The sequence below is a fragment of the Athene noctua genome, chromosome 8, assembly GCF_965140245.1.
Source record: "Athene noctua chromosome 8, bAthNoc1.hap1.1, whole genome shotgun sequence".
NCBI classification, from domain to species: Eukaryota; Metazoa; Chordata; class Aves; order Strigiformes; family Strigidae; genus Athene; species Athene noctua.
This window is the reverse complement of record NC_134044.1, coordinates 30391833-30411257: the sequence shown is the minus strand read 5'-3', so window position 1 is coordinate 30411257 and position 19425 is coordinate 30391833. Positions and strand designations below refer to the sequence as shown.

At 42.7% G+C, this 19425-nt stretch overlaps 1 protein-coding gene across 3 annotated transcripts; it reads left to right on the top strand.

The window, feature by feature from the left end:
• The first annotated feature begins 4299 nt into the window (after positions 1-4299).
• Positions 4300-19296, top strand: GYG1 (glycogenin 1). Of its 3 annotated transcripts, XM_074911703.1 has the most exons (8): positions 4300-4456; positions 7589-7724; positions 9599-9773; positions 10179-10341; positions 14072-14198; positions 17370-17589; positions 18237-18287; positions 18495-19296. In XM_074911703.1, the coding sequence occupies exons 1-8, from the start codon at positions 4318-4320 to the stop codon at positions 18663-18665; spliced, it is 1182 nt and encodes a 393-aa protein (XP_074767804.1). In that variant the 5' UTR covers positions 4300-4317; the 3' UTR covers positions 18666-19296. The 3 variants fall into 3 exon arrangements, with proteins under 3 accessions (XP_074767804.1, XP_074767806.1, XP_074767805.1); XM_074911705.1 differs by lacking the exons at positions 18237-18287; positions 18495-19296 and adding an exon at positions 18357-18485; XM_074911704.1 differs by lacking the exon at positions 18237-18287 and having other exon boundaries at positions 4301-4456.
• Positions 19297-19425: the final 129 nt, after the last annotated feature.

The window sequence follows — 19425 nt, the reverse complement described above, 5'->3', positions numbered from 1 at the left end:
CATCCCAGAAGAATCACTAGCAAAGAGGAGCAGACAGAGATGGAGTGAAGGGCAGGTTAGGATAAAACCACATGTACACATGCCTTGTTTAGCCTATTTGCCAAAGGAGAAGAGGTTTTTAAAATCATTTGTATGTGGTTCTGTGTTCACCAATAACTTTAAACCTTTCCATTAAGTTTAAGAAAGTGGAGAGAGGTCTCAGCACTACTAGGTGAGTAAGAAAACTAGCATTACTAGTTTTTAACAGTTTTGTACAGACTGATGAGACAAGTAACCATTTCTCCAATGAGAAAAAATGCTCAGCATCAATTTACTACTTAAGAGATGCAGGTTATTCATGCAAACAGGAGAAAAGCTTCTATTGTATCTTGCATGATAGACCACTAAGAATTAAACTAAAAGATGGTATGAACCAAAAGAAACTGAGACCTACCTGATTCACTGTTTATAGGAGTGTTTATTATCACGTTGGCCAGAAGAAATCATAAGAACTCCTTAATTCGCTACACATGTGCTCACTGCCAGGTGTTAAGTAACACATACCAAGCAAATACAAGATTTACAAGATAGAGCCTAGCTTTTCAGAAGGCTATCACATTTATGTAACAGGTGGATTTTTTTGAAGGAAATGAGGCCAAAACTGTAACTGGCTCTGGGAGAGGCAAAGAGAATGCCCACTAGGAAAGGAGAACGTGAAAGGTTGAAATAAACTGGAGTGACAGCATAATATTTTGATTATTCAAATAGAAACACCAAAGCCTTTTCAGTCCTATTAGAATAAAGTACATTATATTGAAATCCTAGCACTAGCAAAAATTTGTGCCAAATTTTAAAATTCTATGCAGACTATTCTAAGTTCTCAAATAATAAATGTCCAGTCTAGGACAGTAAGGTCAAGGTAAGAAGGGCTTCAAAAAGCAGAGGGGATGACCCAGAACAGCTTTTGTCATTAGGGAGGTTTATGACAGGGCAAGACAAGAGATGGCAGGACAAAAATGGAATAAAACCTCTTAATACAGTATTGAGTCAGGCTATGTTATTTTCATATATCCAGCTACACACTTCACACTGTGGAAGTCTCTTTCCTAACCAGACAGATTACCACTTCAGTTGCAGTGTTGTAAAAACTGAATTCCAGTACTTTAAACTTGGACTGAATACATGGAGTCGACTGTTTTTCCTTTTTTCTCCAGATTTTGCAGAGGCAGAAATAATGTTTTATACTGAAACCTTCCCTACAATATTTTATTAATTTAATGGTTGGACTCACTGTGCATGTTTGCAGAATTATCATACAGCTCAAGTGTAAATGGCTAATGAAGTGCTTCCAACTTAAGACAGTCCACTTACAGGGGTAGCAGTTTCTGTTACTGGTATGTAAATCCTGACTATCTTTCAAAGCTGCTTCTTCGTATTTGGCGTTTTGAAATGTCTTTTTACTTAAGTTTTAGACAAGCTCCTACTAAAATAATACTATTAGTCATGAAAAGTAGGAAGTTATATAATGTGCACTGGTAATTCAACTTCTGTGACATGCATTGTGATGTAGTTTTTTAATTGCACGATCACTGGCTCATTTTCCATAGAGCTGCACCTTGTTCAGTGTGCCAGTATTCACCTAATGAGCTGCTGTGCAGCACTTCGTCCATTCTTTCTGAATGCCACCTGTCTCTTTATTGAGAAATCTATTCCTTCTTCCTCCTCACCAGATTTTTATCAAGCCCTATGACGTGCTGAGAAGTAACAGTTTCCCTGGCTAGTTCCCATCCTCATATACTTCTCTTCCACCTAGTCTTAAATGTATCCTCTGCCATAAAAATTGAGACCAAGATTTTTTTTTGCTCAGCTTGTCCTCGGCTTAGATGCTTTCCCATTTTAGCCCTCATCTCATGAGAGCCTGTCCCAAGCATTCCTCTCTTTTTTTTCCCCAGCTTTTTCCCTTCTATCCTCATGTCACATGATCTTTTCTTCCAATTGATCTAGATCTCTCAGGTTCTTCCTGACACTTTTCCCCTCCAGGCTGTGGGGAAAGGAGCATGTCAGTAGAGGGGCATGGATGTATATGCAATCCAGTCACACAATGGAACCATAAATTTACAGCCTGGTCAACCATGAACATCTGAAAAATCTCAAACAAGCATGTGCAAACAGGTGTGTGTATAGGGGTGGGGGGAGCATTTCTCTATCACACCATCAAGCTTAACACTGACATACCTAGGTTTTTTCTTTCGATTGTTTGTTTGTAACATGGAAACCAGAAGGAATGATGCTCTTTTGCTCCACTCGAACATAATACAAAGGAGCCGGGGAGGGGGGGCGGGGAGGGGGTGGTGGTGGAGAGGGGGAGGGCAATCACCAACAGTGGCTATTCTATTGTTTTCTCTCAAAAACTTGGCAAAGCAACAAGCTAGACACAGCTGAAATGTGCTGGCTAAAAATTTCTCAAAACTTTCATCTGAGACAGACACAAACCATGCCCAACAGCATCACAGAGAAAGTTTGTCAAAGCCACGGATACCTGGAAAAGGGCCGCATACCGGAAAATGTTAGTAATCCCTACTCACATACAACATTACCAGCCTATAATGATTCTAGCATTTTTATGCACATGATGTTTTATGAATTACTGGTATGTTCTAAAAGCTTTTATTTGTTGTTGGTCAAGGAACACTTCCCTGGCTTTGGTATTTTGAAAAGCAAGCAATTTGATTTTAAAAGGGATCAATCTACAAAAGTTGCCTCAGCTCAAACATAATTTCCCATATTGGGGAAATTTGGAGGTGGCATGTTCTTTGTTCATCAGTTTGCATATGAGGGTTTGTTTCATTTTTAAATCCTTTCATGACAAAACTATTTGCCGTTTTAGGTTAGAGAGGAATTCCCTTCCTAACAGACTTTCCTCTGCTTATTCTGGTGAAAAAGCAGGTGTATGTCATTGTCTTGAGGAAGATAATGGATTGCAGAAAAGGACCTGGGGGTCCTGGTGGGCTCCGAGCTGAACATGAGCCAGCAATGTGCCCTTGCTGCAAGGGCCAGCGGTATCGTGGGCTGCATGAGGCGAGGCACGGCCAGCAGCTCAGGGAGGGGATCCTTCCCCTCAGCACTGGCGAGGCCACTGCGCCCAGTGCTGGGCTCCCCAGTACAAGAGACACGGACGTACTGGAGAGAGTCCAGCGAAGGGCCACAAGGATGATGAAGGGACAAGCAGCATCTCTGCTGCGGGGAACAGCCGAGAGGGCTGGGGCTGTTTCAGGCTGCAGAGGAGGAGGCTCAGGGGATCTCACCAACGATACAGACCCCGGCAGGGAGGGGGCATCGGGGACGCAGCCAGGCTCTTCCCAGGGGTGCCCAGGGACGGGACCGGCGGCCGTGGGCACACACCGACACACAGGAGGGTCCCTCGGAGCACCAGGAAACACTTTGTCACCGTGCACAGGCTGCCCAGGGAGGTGGCGGAGTCTCCAGCCCTGGAGGTGTTCAGAAGCCGTCTGGACATGGTCCTGGGCACCGGGCTCTGGGTGGCCCTGCCTGAGCAGGGGGTCGGGCCAGACGACATACAGAGCTCCCTGACAGCCTCAGACAGTCTGTCAGTCTCTGATTCTTTGGACTAACTCATCTCTTCCGTTAGTGGTACTGTGTATATCTACAGCCTTCACTACTTGCCATCATCTTTAATTACTTAGCTTTGACTAGTAGGTAAAGAGTCGTGCAACAAAGAACCTGTACTGGAGTCTTAACACCGGTAATGCTTGCAAGGGTGACACAGAACACAAGAAAATTATTAGCACCCTTCCGATATTCCTGAAAAGTTACAGCTTAAATTTAAGGACTGAACTCGAGCCATAAAGAAAATGCCCAAGCATGGGCCTACCTCCTGCTCTCACCTGCTGACACAGCCTCCCCATGGTGCGCCTCCAACAGCCCCCACCCTGCCGGCCTAGCAGCGGCGGGACGCTGTACGCCTCTGAAGGAGCGCACTCACCTCGCACCTTTGCTGGGGCCCCTCCCGCCACGGCGCAGCCCCCTGCAGCGACCGCTGCCCGCCGCGCCCGGCCCCTCCCGGCGGCGCCGGCCCCAGCTGCCATTTTGCGGCGGCGCCGGGGTCAGACGCCCCGCGCGTGCTTCCCTCGCGCGGCCGTGGGGCCGGGCACGCGCTCGCCCCAGCCGCGGGCGGCGCCGGGCCGGGAGGGAGGGGGGGGGGTCCCGCCCGCCGCGGCAGCCCGACGAGGGCTCTCACCGCCCCGGGGCGCGGAGGCCGTGGCGGCGCAGCCCCCCCCGCGGCCGAAGGAGGATGACGTGCCACCGCCACGGGAGACCATGGCGGAGACCCCACCCCGCGGCGGCGCGGGGATTCCTTGGGGCGGGGCGTGCGGCGCGTGGCCCCGCCCTTATATAAGGGCCGGGCGGCGCGCAGCGCCCGGAGCGCGGCCGTTCCGCGGAGCTGGCACCATGGCAGGTCAGTGCGCGCTGACACGCCTCCCCGGGACACCGGGCCGCAGCCGCGGAGCCGGCGCGCGGCCCCCGCTGGCGGCGCGGGGGCGGAGCGGGCCGGGCCGGGCCGCGCCTGGTCGGGGGGGGGGCGGGCGGCCCTGCCGGCGGCGGGCGCGGGGGGGGGGGGGGGGGTGCGGCTGGGGCCGCTGTCGGGGCGGCCGCGCTGCCCGCTCGGCCCCGCCGCCCGCCTCAGAGCCCGGCCCAGGGCTCCGTCCCTCAGGGAGGGGATGTGGCGGCGGGCAGGGGGGAGGCCAGCTCTCTGTTGAAAGGCTGAAGGGCGCGTGTAACTTCGGCGCGGTTTGATACTTCGCAATGAGCAATTCCCTACCCCCTCTCCAAGTATGCCTGGCTTTTTTCTTCTGGATTTTTTTTTTCCCCGATTCGCATTTTACCTGAAGCCGTGCACGGAGTCGGTTTCGCTTTGAGATCTGGAAGGCTGTAGGAAGTCTGCCTCCCGACGCACGTCTTGATTAGATGCTCCTGTCTCTTTAAGAATCCTATACTCAAAAAAAAAGTCGGATGTATTAGTACTTAACTCGGAGAACAGGGGAACAGGCAAACACTTGTGAACTCTGGCTATGCCTGGGAAAATGCGTCCGGGGGAAATGTTCTGGGGAAAGCACTCCAGTCCCCTCCTGCACGTGTCAGATGAAATTGCCACTGGCCGAGTACCCCAGGATGCTCTCAGGCGCGCAGGGGCTAGTACGAGGTATACAGACACCGCAGCCTGTGAACTCGGCAGCCAAAGATGTCTCTGAGGTAGCTCGGTTTTACCTGAATAAATCAATTATGAAGCTGTGCAACTGTCTCACGTTCTCTGTGTTGTTGCAGCCACACTGTTACTAATAGTTCAGTATGTTTTAGGCAGTGACAGTGACTGCTGTGTGAACATGACCTACTGTGGAGGAAATGTTTATGGAGAAGGGGGAGAGATGGGAAGGGAGAACCCACGTAACTGCAATACTTGTGGCTTAGGTAGAATGGACCGGTCTCTTGCAGATGTAACTTCTATGTTAAGCAGCAACTGGTCTTGCCTATTGTGTGGTATGGGCTCACATGTAACATGTCTGCATGTGTTTTAGAGAAGGTATGAAATAGGACATAGGTTATTCAGAGCGTTGGAAAGCTGTACTGACCTGGATGGTCTCCAAGTTGCCCATCTCCTCCTCCTGTCAAGCAGTCATAAAGTTTCCTGCTGCAGTTGGGATGTAATAGGGGGCTGCTTAGCCTTTACTCCATTAAATTGGCATTATTTCTCTAAGACCTTTGTGTGCAAATAGTTTCAGTAGGATGACAAGGTGTGGTAGATGTATACCTGTAACAGTTTAATGAAAAAGACTAGTCTTTCAGTGGCAAGGTCACTTTAAGAATTAGTCTCACACTTCTGGGAAAGAAAAAAAACCCCACCAACATGAGCACAAGCCCACTGTGTCTACACTGGATTTTTAGTGAGCTGTCTGTCAGCACAGAGTGGCAGACTTCTGTGTATTGAGTAGCTGAGGAGTAACATGCAAATTAAGTAATGAAAAATGCAGCCCTATTAGGAGGATGTTCACACCGCTTAAAATGCTACACACTTGCTGTTTGTAAAGCTTCAAAGAAACGCAAAATTGTTCTGTAGATTTGTTGAATTATATGAACTATTTCAAATCGGTAGCTAAAGTGAATTGGGGGAAAAAAAAAATCTTTATTCCTGGCATTGTAGAACTTTTTTGAACTTTGTAATTGACTACTATAATCTAAATCCCTTGGGACTAGTTGGTTTTGCTGCTAAGCAAAATAGAAGGTTTTGTAGCTGGTCTGTAGAGCTTGCAAACCAGGTCTGCAGAGCTTATAGACAGTTATGAAATATGACTTTCTGTCATCAACTGTTAAGATGGTATTAAGTTAAAATGATCTTGATGATGACTGTCTCAACAATCTCTCTGAAAGTAGTGCAGTCACTATTTTAATTTTACTACGAGACTTGATAGTAAGCCTTTAAGTGTCCAGAACCCTCACTCTCAATCCTGATCTAACCTAGTTAACAACTTCTGTAAAGAAAAAAAACCACAGTTGTTAAAATAAATTTAAAAGTGCAAATCTACTCTTGAAATTCTTAGGAGGAAACTACTTTGTTGATGGTGTTAAAAATGGCTGGGTGGAAAAGAGCATACTTTATAAAGCCCTGTAGCTTGGAAAGGAGTACAACATGATTATAGTTAACAGTCCACATGATGATAGTTAACAGTGAACTGTAGAAGTTTAGAAGTTACTTGTTTGCTTTTGTCAGTCCCACCCTGGCAGTTTAACACAACATGACAATTGCAAGAATGCAAAGCTTATATTACATGGCCTCAATTAGCAGTATATGGCAAAGCGATCCATCTTAATTTATTTTTAAGGTACAGCTGGAGCAGATTATAGTAACAATCCAACCTTACCTCTTTTTGCTTGAAGAGCAAAAACTTGCTGCAAGTCTTAAATTGCTTATCGTATTACTGGTTACTTCCCATTTAAATCTTGCATTCTTGTGATAGAGCTGCAGCCATGGGTTGCAGAACAACTCATCTGCAAAATCCTGAGCTAGCAAAACTTAATACTGTTGTCCAAGATCTAATTCAATGCTTACTTTCATTTGAAAATGAAACAGTTTTATGCTGCCCTAGCTTCAGGGTGGAGAGCTGAACCTAGAGTAACTCTGCAAAGCTACTGTTACTAACTTTAGACCAAATGCAAGCTCACTGACTCCCAGTACTTTTAGCTTAAATATAGTGTATTAATGGCCAGAATAAGGCTCTTCAAACCTTTTGGATTGTCTCTAACGTTTGGCATGACTTATTTAACCTGTGGGCAAACTAGAACTGGTTTTCTCTTGCAACAAGTCTCAGTTTTGTGTCTTTTACTGCATTCTGCCATGTGTCAAGTTAATAGCTGGTATAGCTATGCAAGCATAATCTGCTTCATTCAGCCATGTAGGCAGGCCCAATACACAGAGTTAAAGGGCACATCTTAGAGGTCTCACAGCATGATTACCTAACAATACTAGGTTTCTAGTATATCTGTCTCAAAATCAAGTAGTGGATCATGCTAACTTGAACAAGTTCGTTTCTTCCAGACCAGTCTTTTGTGACTCTAGCCACAAATGACTCCTATGTGAAAGGAGCACTGGTACTTGGTTCATCCTTGCAACAGTACAGAACAACAAGGAAGCTGACTGCACTCATAACTCCTCAGGTCTCAGATCTTATGAGGTAAGGTCACTTATGTACTTCAAACTGCCACAGTTCCTGCTGATGTGAAGGTTGAAAAATGGAAGTTAAATTCCTTAATAGTAACCTTCCAAAACTCTGGAATCCTAACAGCTAAGCTTAGCAGATTTCAACTTATCTAGAATTCTGTAAGTTCTTCAAACATGAAACTGGTTGTTGTTTTTTTTTTTTTTTCTTTCTTCCACATGATGAGTTAACAAATACTCTGTAGTTAGAGCACTAAACTGTGACTTGATATTTCAACTGGATCTTTGTTCTTTTGTAGTCCTACTTAGAACTGTCCAACAATACAATATTGCCTGTGCGTTCATTAGTGCTGTGTGTATACATGTGGAGGTGGGAGTAGGGGATTGGTATTTATTTGTCATGCAGAAGCATTCCTGATTAAGATAATATAGCACAAGCTCTTTTGAAATCTAGCAGACACTTCAAATCAATTTTTATCATGAGAGAAGAAAATGAGCAGAACTAAAGTAGCACTGAGTCTGTCAAATCAGCAGATCAACAGAGACATCTCATGAGGTCACCACAGTACAACAAATTAACAGGCAACCACTTCCCACAGCCTCTCTAGAATAGTCTCAGTATGAAGTGGACTGGGTGTTCTTTCCAAATGTAAGAGGAAGGTAGAAACCCAGTTAACTTAGTAGCTGCATGAACTACAGATGGTAGGTCAAGATTCTCTACACAGGGAAGTTCATCTGAAAAGATCTCTCAATTTATAGACAGTGGAGAAACAGCTCAATAATAAATGGAGCGACTCTCCCTGGAGTCTTTCGGCAGCTAAACAACCTTATAAAGATGTTACATATAGGAACATCCATTCTGGCCTATTAGGTGAGTGTGCTCTTTTAAGATGAATCATAGATGTCCTTATATGCTAGTGCAAGCCAGCTAGTACTGTGCCCTCAGACCAGTGATGCCTACTGTCCTAGTGGTGTAACTGGAACTGCCTCACTCTGCGCCCACTAACAACATACATCTTAAGTTCAGAAGCGACTGTCCATACCAAACTGTCAGTATAGACAGCCTTGCAAGGCAGAGTTCTAAAACTCATTTACAAGCTTCGTGGCTCAAATTGATAATTAATTGCTGAGCATTCAGGATATGCTGTAGAAGAGCGAGATACAGTTGCTTTATGTTTTAAGCAGCATGAACTCCTTAACATCTCTTGAACTAATGGTAATGCTTTACTGATGGTAAAGTAAAGCTTGGAAATCTGCCACAGGATTTCACTACAATGTCTGAAAGTTATTCACCCTTAGGTGAATATGATACTGGGTCAAAACACTGCTGTACCCACAGCCATTATTAAGTGACTCTTTAAAACTTTATAGGATAAAGAAAGCTATAGCAACTGGGTCTAATCAGATGTCCCTAACAGTCACAAATCCAGGACGGTGTTGTTGTAACTATTGCATAAACTTCTGTTTCAACTGTTTAGAATTCAGCTACTATACTGGTCAAGCTACTCTAACAGCTTCCCATTTTTTAATTGCCTGCTCAAAGTAGACTGTTAACTTGCCAAAAATCAGACTCTGGCTGAAAAAAAACTGTGCAGAAAAATTGTACTATGTAGCCATGACCTACTGGACTTGGTAGCAATGCCAGCCGAAGCCCTGCTTGTGGAAGAAAAAAAAACCCCAAACTTTGTTTCCCAAAATGTGCCCATTACGAACTAGAAACCTTGAGGCAGGCAGGTTGTGCGTGACAACACATGCAGTCAAGATTCTCTACCTGGCACAAGAAACACTGCCAGCTTCCCTGTTATTCCACTGTTTTTTGTGGAATCTGTCACATGGTGTGGTGCTGGAATAACAATAGAACTACCTCTTGGCAATTGACTCTTTCCCCAGGAGAGTGCTGGAAAAGGTCTTTGATGAAGTCATATTGGTAAACGTCTTGGATAGTGGGGATTCAGCACACTTGGCGTTAATGAAAAGACCTGAGCTGGGTGTCACATTAACAAAGCTTCACTGCTGGGAACTGACACAGTTTTCAAAATGCGTCTTCATGGATGCAGACACAATGGTTAGTGGCCATGTTTCATGGTACCTCTTAATGACCTGGTATGGGGGTTCTTGGACTTTTGTGGGCTGTTTCTCGTTTTGTTGTTTGGGGTTTTTTTTGGAGGGGGGGTGGGGGGAGTGGTATGTATTTTTTTTTCTTTTTTTAGAGAAGGGGCAGTAGAGGCCTTTTTGCTATTTGGATCAGTAACTCTAAAAATGTACGTGCCTTTTTTACCTAAATTAACTGTAACATAGGCTGTGGGGGACTATTTCCATAAAGTATTGTCTTCCATAAGACAAGATCATTGATAAGAGAACTTTCTTTCATGTCTCAAGGTGGATGTCAAAATCCATTCAAACATGATACCCCATTTCCTAACCTAAAAACCAGAAAACAATTTTTTTTTTTTCCCCCATTTACAACTAGGTTTTGTCAAATATCGATGAGCTTTTTGAGAGAGAAGAGCTGTCTGCAGCACCAGATCCAGGCTGGCCTGACTGTTTTAATTCTGGAGTTTTTGTTTACCGACCTTCCATTGAAACATACAATCAGCTGTTACAGTTTGCCACAGAGAAAGGCAGCTTTGATGGTATGTATTAATTTGTATTTCAAAATAAGTTAGGCCAAAATGATAATAGTGGTTGGTATGGCTCACACAACACAAAAGCAACTGCACAAAAACTATATCCTTCTCACCACAGACGCTATCACTACAATATGTAGTAAACTTACTTTTTTCAGGGTTCATGAAATAAAAAGAACCCTAAGAGTGTGGCCTCAAAACTAGTAGCTGTGAGCATCAGTGATATAGATCGATGTAACAAGAAATCTTAAGATGGAGCAAGCACAGTGTGTGCATTAGCACATGAAACTGCAGTACTATGCTCTATACAGTCCTAACACTCAAGAGTTGAATGCTTTATGCTAACTCAAGTTGCTGTGGAAAAAGAGTACTGATCAACTTGAGTGCAGCTTCAAGAGAAACAAACATCTGAAGATGCAACTACCTCTTTGTATGCTGTGTTGATAGCTTCCTGTCATTACAGGGTGGTGACTGTCTTTTTCCTACTATCAAGTGCATGTAGCCTTGGCTGCTTCCCACTATAGGTCACTTGGGATCGGCCACTGTGCCAGATTTGAGAAGCCAAGTTTGGCTCTCCTGTATGTCTCCCAAATCTATTACCACTGCAGTAAATGCACGTGTTGCTTGAAGACTGCTATAGTTAAAGGCTTCTAAATGACACTCACTGCCTCCTGTCACTGAATTTCATTATGTAACTACTGTGGTACAAAACAAAGTCTTAACTGAAAAAGCTACAGAAAACTACATAAATAAGACCACAAAATGGAACTCTTAATAGAAAGTAATTAGCCATCCTGTTGACTTACCTTTCAGTACTTCGTAAAAAGTAAAATTTCTAGATGTTACTCCCGGTCTGCAGAATAATTCCTGTTCCTGTGTGGCCTCCTAAAGAACATTAGTTGCAGCTGGATGCTTAATGCTGCCATATGAATAAACTCTAGTGAAAATGAGTACTGCAGCATAATGAAGGTCTGTCTGTACCTTGTTACTGACAATGTAGCTGTCAGTAGCTCTGGGAGTGCTCTCAAATGTTAGGTGTAAATTGATCACCAGCTATGGCAAAAGCTGTAGCACAATACTGAATGTTTGCATTTTAAAAAACCCAAGCAATCAAAACCCACCCAAACCCCAGCCAACCAAAAAAACCCAAACAAACCCACATCTGACTGCTGAGTAGCTCCAGGATCATGCAAGACTTGGTAAGTGTCTCCTCTGAGCTTTCTGCTTGACTGCTAGCAGAGCCATCTTCTAGGTCTAAGGCCCCTGTGCTTTAAAAGAATAGAACTGCTTTCACAATATACTTTCTGAGAAAAACTCAAGCCACACGATGGTGAAACTTCCTCAGTGTCCTAAATGTGAAGCAATCGTTGCAGCTCTTAACAGCAAAAATGGTGGGTTAATGGTTTAGGTGCCAAATTTCTAGAACTGTCATTTGTATTTCAGCTTTAATTTTTTTTTTTCTTAAATGGTAGCCTTGATGTGAATGAGACCATACAGACTTACGCTACCTGCATAATCTGCTGCTCAGTTCATGAACTCGAGGAGAAAGGGGACCTAAACCTAAATCGATCTAGACAGTAATAGAGGTTTTCAGGAAACTTTTTGTGAGAGAAACTTGTGAAGGGTCACTGCCCTTAATAGGACACAGGGATGCAAACTCAAGCTACCAGGGTATGCATAATTGAAGTTGAGCTCTGAACACCCCATCTGCAGTAGTAGTAACTAGGGAATGTGAGACCTTCCAGAGTGTTTAATGTGTTTAAAGCAGACAGATGCCTCCTCTGTAATGCTGTTGTCCAGAAATGGTGGAGCACTGGCTACTTAAGCAGACAACTGCTTTATGTGAACCTCACCTGTCTAGATAATGAGGAATATGTCATGCAATAATTCTAGATACTATCAAAAATTAGCAAAGTTGGTTTTAGAAGAAATCTGGTAGTAATTAAGAACATTGCTATTGCTCTGACAACCCTTTGACCCTTTAGCCTGAGATTGGTTGCTTTTACATATAGAGCTACAATGCAGCAGGACTGTATCTGTAGGGATGTAGCTAATGTAACTACTGCCTGATTCTTTCACCTTATGTCTAAGGTCCCGTTTTTACAAGACAACTGTTGAAGTCTGAACTGGGACAGCTGAATGTTGCTTTCAGTGGCTGCTTTGGCACAAATGCATGCAACCTGAAAAAAGCTGAGTATGTAAAACAATCTGAGTGAGAGGAGGTCCTGTAGAATAAGTTAAACACATTGTTGCTGCCCCTTCAAGTTATGAGCTATCTGTGCTGAGAGGGCACCCCAGACTTTCTTCTCTTGTAGATGATCTTATTGTTAACATATGCATTCTTAACACGCATTAAGTTAGAAGTGAAGATGAAAAACAGCTGAGTAAAGACCAGGGGACTTGTCTGGTTTCTCTGTTGTCTTGTGATGGGCATGACTTCTTCAGAAGTGCTTTTCTGCCTTTATGCATTGGGAGGCAAGTCAGACATTTGAAATTACTGGACTGAGTCTCTAGGAAATTTCTCACTGCAATCTGCATGTATGCTGACAGCTGTAACAGGATACTTAGAATTTATATTTGTCAGTGTACTGTTTAAGTTTATGCCCAGTGTCCAGATACTTCAGTTGCAAAAAGAAAATTCAAACAGCAGTGAGGGTATAAACTTAGTACTGTCCTAAATCTAATCATAGGCCAGTTAAAAAAACCCTTCTCTGACTCAGCAGAGACGGAGTGCTTTAGAAAATTAAAGATTAAGAAGAACATTATTTTTTCTAACTAAGCTATGCATTTACCTACTCTTTAGCAATGCTACTTGTGAATGTAGTTACAGGTGAAGAAAGCAAATGAAAGTTGAGGGACTCCCTTCAATCTCCTTCATAAGAGGAACTATTGGAACTTAAAGACATCTCTTTACTGTATATTCACTGCAATGAAGAATGAATAAGTAGTTTTTATTTCTCAGTAGCTGCTTATAAACTAGTCTGCTTTGGGCCAGACACCTTTCTGTAGCTACTCTACTACTGACATACCAAACAACTTCAGACTCACTTGACCTTGTTACAACATCTACTTGCAAACTAAGAAGAGGTGACCTCTTGCAACACAGTAGGTCTGGCCATAACTCAGCTTGCCATCCTCACTTAAGGGTTAGTCAGCAGCCTTCTAGTACAGAACGAGGAATGCCTATTGCCTGTTAAGGGATTTTATGTTGTTTTACTGGAGTTCTCACCAAGACTGAATGTGCTTTCCTTATCAGATCACAGTGCAGGCAGATGGATCCAGGACTGAGGGTATCAGCAGTCTGCTAGACCTGAACTCTGGCATTGAGATGTTGGCCATACATCTGTAGACATAAGTAATAAAACTAATCGTTGGCACTTGAACTTTTGAGCTATAGCTTTCCTGAAGCTGAACAGTACTCAGTTGTCAAGTCCTGCTTTTTGTTGCCTTATACAGCTTGAACTTAAACTGTAAAAGAAACTGAATGGCAGGGTTTGAGTAGCTTGCTGCTTTTTTGCAAAAAGTAACCCCACATGCTATCTTTTTAATTCTCTGTTTTGGATTTTCAAAGGCTGCAAGGTTCACAGGGTTGTTCACAAATAGAACTCTAGTGCTCTGTGCCAAAATCCTACTGGACACGACAACTGCATTACCAAATCTTACTTAGTAGAGTGATTGAAAAAGATCCTAAAACAGCTTTCTGATGCTTGTAGCCTATTAATGCTTTCTCTTTCAGGTGCAGATCAGGGGTTATTAAACACCTTCTTCAGCAGCTGGGCAACAACAGACATGAGCAAACATCTACCATTTATTTATAATTTGAGCAGCACTTCTGTATATTCCTACCTTCCAGCATTTAAAGCGTAAGTTCAAAATTCTAAGGTGACTTTCAGAGCTTATATAAACAAACCTCTTGTGACAGAATAAACAGGTACAATATGAACTTACACAATTTTTCTAAAGGAAGACCATTATTGTCACTAAAAGAAGGTATAATAATTTCCTCTCAAAGTTTAATACTAATTAAATTAATCACCTCATGATAAATGCAGGGAGAAAGCTGTATGTGGAGCTTAAAACCACTCATCCCTGGCGGTAACACTGAAGCTGACTTAGAGTAAGCACATTTGACAGATCACTCGTGAAAGGAAGAACCACTCCTCCAGTATGGGATACCATTGCAGCTCTAACCAAAGGCAGTAGCTCTTGAGTTAGCTCTGGAATCAACTTGAGCTGAATTTCAGCATGCCACTGGTGGTATTGTTCCCACCTAGGTAACTTGCCCTTTCCTCACTCAAAGTCCTCAGGGTATTTCACAACCATTAGTTACAGTTCATCTAATCAACCAATACTGTTGAAATAAACATAGTGAATAAAGACCTTGTATAAAACTAGAAGTCTCTCCCAACAGTCTTTCTAGGTCTCAGACAGTTCCTTAACTAACAGCAAGATGGAACACAGACTGCAGCCAATCACCACACCATTGCATGTTTCCTGTGTAAGGAAAACTACCCTATCCTCCCTAGCTAGCAGCACTAGATTTGGCATGTGAGTAAACCATATGTCAGTGGCAGGGTCACTTGAACTGTTATAACAAGCACAGGAGGAAGGTGGGGAAGCATGGGAACCTGAAATGTTACACAGAAACTCTTCTTAAGAGCTGTGTAAGCTGGAGGGGGGCAGGGGATGTACCAATTGCATAAAAACAGTGTGATCTCTAAATGACATCAGGTTACTAGTGTCCAAAGCAGCAGCTATCATAAGCAGGGCTGTTGCTGGCTCAAGATCAAACTATGTCTTGTGATCAGAATACCATTTGAAATCCTGTCATGCTAAAAGTGGAACACTTATTTAAAGAAATATATGCAAGCCTAAGAGTGACTAAGTAGTTGGATAGTGTTTGATAAGCTAATGTCTATTGTAACGTACATCTTCTTTCTATGGCTGGTGTTTAGTCACATGACCTAAAATTTACAAATGACCTTGTTGCCACAAAAGACTAATTGGATCTGAGGGCTCCTGACAAAAATTCCATTCAACTGACTGAATCAGTCACCTAACTGAATTCAGCAGACCTTCAGAAGTATAATGCTGGAAGTGCAGCCCTTTAAGTAGAATACCCTGCTCAATAAGTGGAACAATTTCCCTTGGTTAGATCAGCAGCTACACTCCTGATAATCAGCAGTTGGAATAAAGTGAAATTTAAACCTACTGACATCAATAGCTAAGTTTTTTGCAGCTTTGTACAGCGAGACTAGATTTCACAGCAGTCTCAGTAATCCTTTTTCCAAAGCAAAATGCCAATTCATGACAAATGCTCTGTAACTTCAAAACATTGATGAAGGACTTTTCTGGGAGATGGGGAAAGTGGATTAGTTGCTGAGGCCACTGTGGACATAAAGCTTCCTAACAGTTGAGCTTAAATGTCCAAAGAAAGTTTTGCAGATCTAGAAAGCATCCAGAAAGCAGATACTATAAACATTGTAGAAACTTGGCATCTGCCAACTGTGGTGCAGGTCTTAAGTGGACAGAATACTAAGAACACATTTCTCCCTTTGTAGCAAGCATATCATAAAGCTTCTTAGGCATCCTCCAGCTTAAATAGCCTTGATTTTTAAACAATGACCAGTTTCCTCAGAGCAGCAACAGCTGCCTCAGATGAAATCTCAGGCTGTTAAGTAGAGCTGTGTCAGCTAATAAAACTAAGGGAGTTCTCTTATGCCAAATCTCGACATACAAAGTTTAAAGTGAAATCTGAGGAACTGACCTCTTAGATTTTTTTTTTTTTCTTGTAATTAGTGCAAATGCTTGACCTTGTTTCACACATGCATACATTTTCATTCTGCAGTAAGATCAGTTGTGCTCAAAACATTGAACATGAATATTGAAATACAGTTAAGGATCTTACAATAGTACAAAAATACCTACCCCAATACATACTGTCTTGTTTTGAATATTCTAAATTTTTTTGAAACATACCTGCATTGTCTCTGTATGTAAAACTCCTTCAATGTCTGAGTCCTGGTCAAAATGACCAGGGTGTAGCTAACAATGTTAAAGTGGTTTGGCATTATTATCCATTTTAATAATGTTACTCATGTGTTGAGAAGAAATCCCAATGTGATACAAACTGAACTAGGTGAGAGAGTTGCTGTCACTAGAGAGACTAGTATTGCTTGTTCACAAAACTGACTCAAGTTGAACTCCCATTCTATTTTTCTATGGTTCCAGAACTAATGCTGTCTCTTTTAATGTTAAGTTTTTTACTTCAAAAAGGGGTGGATCTCATCTACAGTCTTAATGGAAAAGAACATACTGGTAACATTTGGGACACAGCTAGAAGTTCATATTGAAAATAGATTTAAAATAGTTTTTAAAAGAAACAGAAACCCCCCTGCCCTCCACATCCACCCATGGCTGAACTAACATTACTTAGGTTGGTTGTCTAGCAAGACCCTGCTGCACCACCATCAGAAGTCCTCTGAAACGCCTGGGTTATAGTAAGCTATTATTTTGCAGGGGCACATTCTTCTTGCAGCAGGGCCTTCCAATGATCCATTTCTATAGGGCTGTAAACTGAAAGGGTAACTCTTAACACTGACCCTTTTCTACGTAATGCTTGTAATGCCTAACTATCTGGATCACTGACTTTGGAGTAGAATCTTTTTCACTTTTAAAACCAGTTCCGATTGCAACGGCTGCTTGAGACTGCTCTCTCCTGAGCTATGGACATCACTCTACCTAAAGACTTGAGTTGGCTGTAAGTACTTAAATAGCCCAGACCATTAGGTTTTGGCTGTATTCTGACTAGTGTAATGTAGAAATCTGTTTGCATTTTTTCTGTTGTATAGTGATGCTTTGGGTCCCAGTAGGTGTTGGCAGTTTGATCATTTAGTGTTTAGCCTCCTAAATAATATTTCTGTTTTCTGGACACTTACAGAAACTGCAGGTTATAAAAAAATGTTTGCCAGTCAAAACTCTTGTTTTCTAGACACCTGCACAAACTGTGGGTTCTGACTTCTTCTGTCCAACAGGTTTGGTGCAAATACTAAAGTGGTGCATTTCCTCGGAAGCATAAAGCCATGGAACTATACATATGACTCCAGAACAAAAAGCATAAAAGGCAACATGGACGACCCTAAAGTAGTTCATCCAGAATTCCTCAACATGTGGTGGAATGCCTATATAGCTAATGTTTTACCATTACTAGAACAGCATGGAATTGTTGAAGAAGCTACTACAGGTGTAAACATGGTATGTGCTTTAATATTCTTGTACAAACTACTTAAGTATGGATGACAGGTTCTTTACCATTCCACCGATTTCCCTTCCCGCTGCCCAGCTCAAAGCATGGGTGTAGTTTAGTTTGTGGGATGCAGGGTGTTCTGGTTTTGTTCTTTTAAGCTTGGAATAAACACTACTACAAAAGAGAAGCATGCTATAGGGGTCTTGAATGTAGCTGTCTGCTTGCCCAAAACAAACTATGTGAAGAGCTAATGGTGCACCAGAAATTATGCTGTAGGAACTTCTTTAATACAGAGAAGGGCCCTAAAACTCTTTAACGTGTTGTAGCCAGTGAGGTTCTCAAGCAGAACCACCCCAGCTCAGCAGGCAGTGTGTACATACAGACCTTGCATGCTGAGCAGATCTAGGTAAGCCTAGAACTAGTGAATACATAGAGTGGCAGTGATGAATCCCAGTACATATCAAGACCAAAGTAATGCTTCTAATTCTAGTTCTCCTTCACAGAGTCTAGTAGCTTGCATCTGACTGCAGACTTTAGTCTTAGTATAGTACATGGGCCAGTTTAAGTTCTCAACCTTTCTAAGACCAAAGTTACTGACCCCTTAAGATGTGCTTTCTCTTGTTTATCTTACATTTTTCTAATGAACTATTTGCAGCTATCGGGCTTGGTCTATACTCTGGCTTTCTCTTGTGGCTTCTGTAGAGAGGTATGAAGAACGTAAACTTTTACTTTTTTTTTCCGTCCCTGCTAACTTATTGCTTTGTTATTTTGCTAGGAAAGCTGCACAATCCCTGCCCATTGGCAATGCTTGCTGCTGCGCATGAGCGTCTACTTCGTTGTCCCATTCTAAGACCTGTTGCTCACTTTAGTTATGCAAAGTATTTCTGTATTTTTACTCTGCCTTTCCTTTTAGGCAGAGGTTACAGAGGCAGTGTCCCACATATCAATATCAGCACCATCACCAGTATTACCAACTGTATCTTCAGAAGAACGCAAGGAACGGTGGGAACAGGGCCAAGCTGACTATATGGGAGTGGATTCCTTTGACAACATCAAGAAGAAACTTGATACCTACCTTCAGTAGAAGTGCCTGTCTCAAACAGTGGTGATGCAAGGACTTGTTCCAGAACTAACAGCTAGAAAGGTGTAGATGGTGGTCAGTTACACTTGCTAGTAGCTTGATGAAAAACTTCTTGGCTGAAGGCCTCTGCAGTGCTACAGATGAAGACTGAGCAAAAGCTAGGAAGCAGAATTCCTTGGGCCACCTGTAACTGCCCAATTTCCAATTCTCCCTACTAGATAAAACCAGGTATTTTCAGCTTAAATTTTCTTCTGTTGTGATCAATTGGCTCAACATACTCCTTCAAACTGGGTTTGTTACCTCACCTCATTAAGGTGATTAGCATTGATTCCTTTGCTTGCTGTTTTAGATGTAAAATCTAATTCATGGGATTGCTCATACACTAGAGTGGTAGCCATTCTGCTTTACCATAAATGTATTAAAGACACTGGGATACACACAGATGTAACAGTAATAGCACTGCTTTGCTCTTCCAGTCACAATTGCACTGAAGTTTTGACCAGGTTCTTACGCACAGTGCCTACAGCATGGCAGAATGCATTTTTCAGTTCTGTATACTATGGGACTAGTAAACTGAGTTTTATCTGTTACTTGCAATGTTACACTTGATACAAAAATAAAAAGTTGTCATGCATTTCCGGCTGCCCTAAACTCTTGAGCAATTAAAAAGAGGGAGCTCCAACACAGTCCAACTGAAATATTCAACAGGTATAACCCTTCAGCTTTCCTAATGCTGCTCTAGCTGACAGTAGCAAGTGTCCAG

Bases quoted from the DNA above. Each gene is read 5' to 3' on its own strand.
- GYG1 (XM_074911703.1), top strand. From the start codon at position 4,318: ATGGCGGAGACCCCACCCCGCGGCGGCGCGGGGATTCCTTGGGGCGGG. The intron at 7,725-9,598 runs GTAAGGTCACTT...CTCTTTCCCCAG, and splicing joins CAGGTCTCAGATCTTATGAG to GAGAGTGCTGGAAAAGGTCT. The intron at 10,342-14,071 runs GTATGTATTAAT...TTTCTCTTTCAG, and splicing joins AGAGAAAGGCAGCTTTGATG to GTGCAGATCAGGGGTTATTA.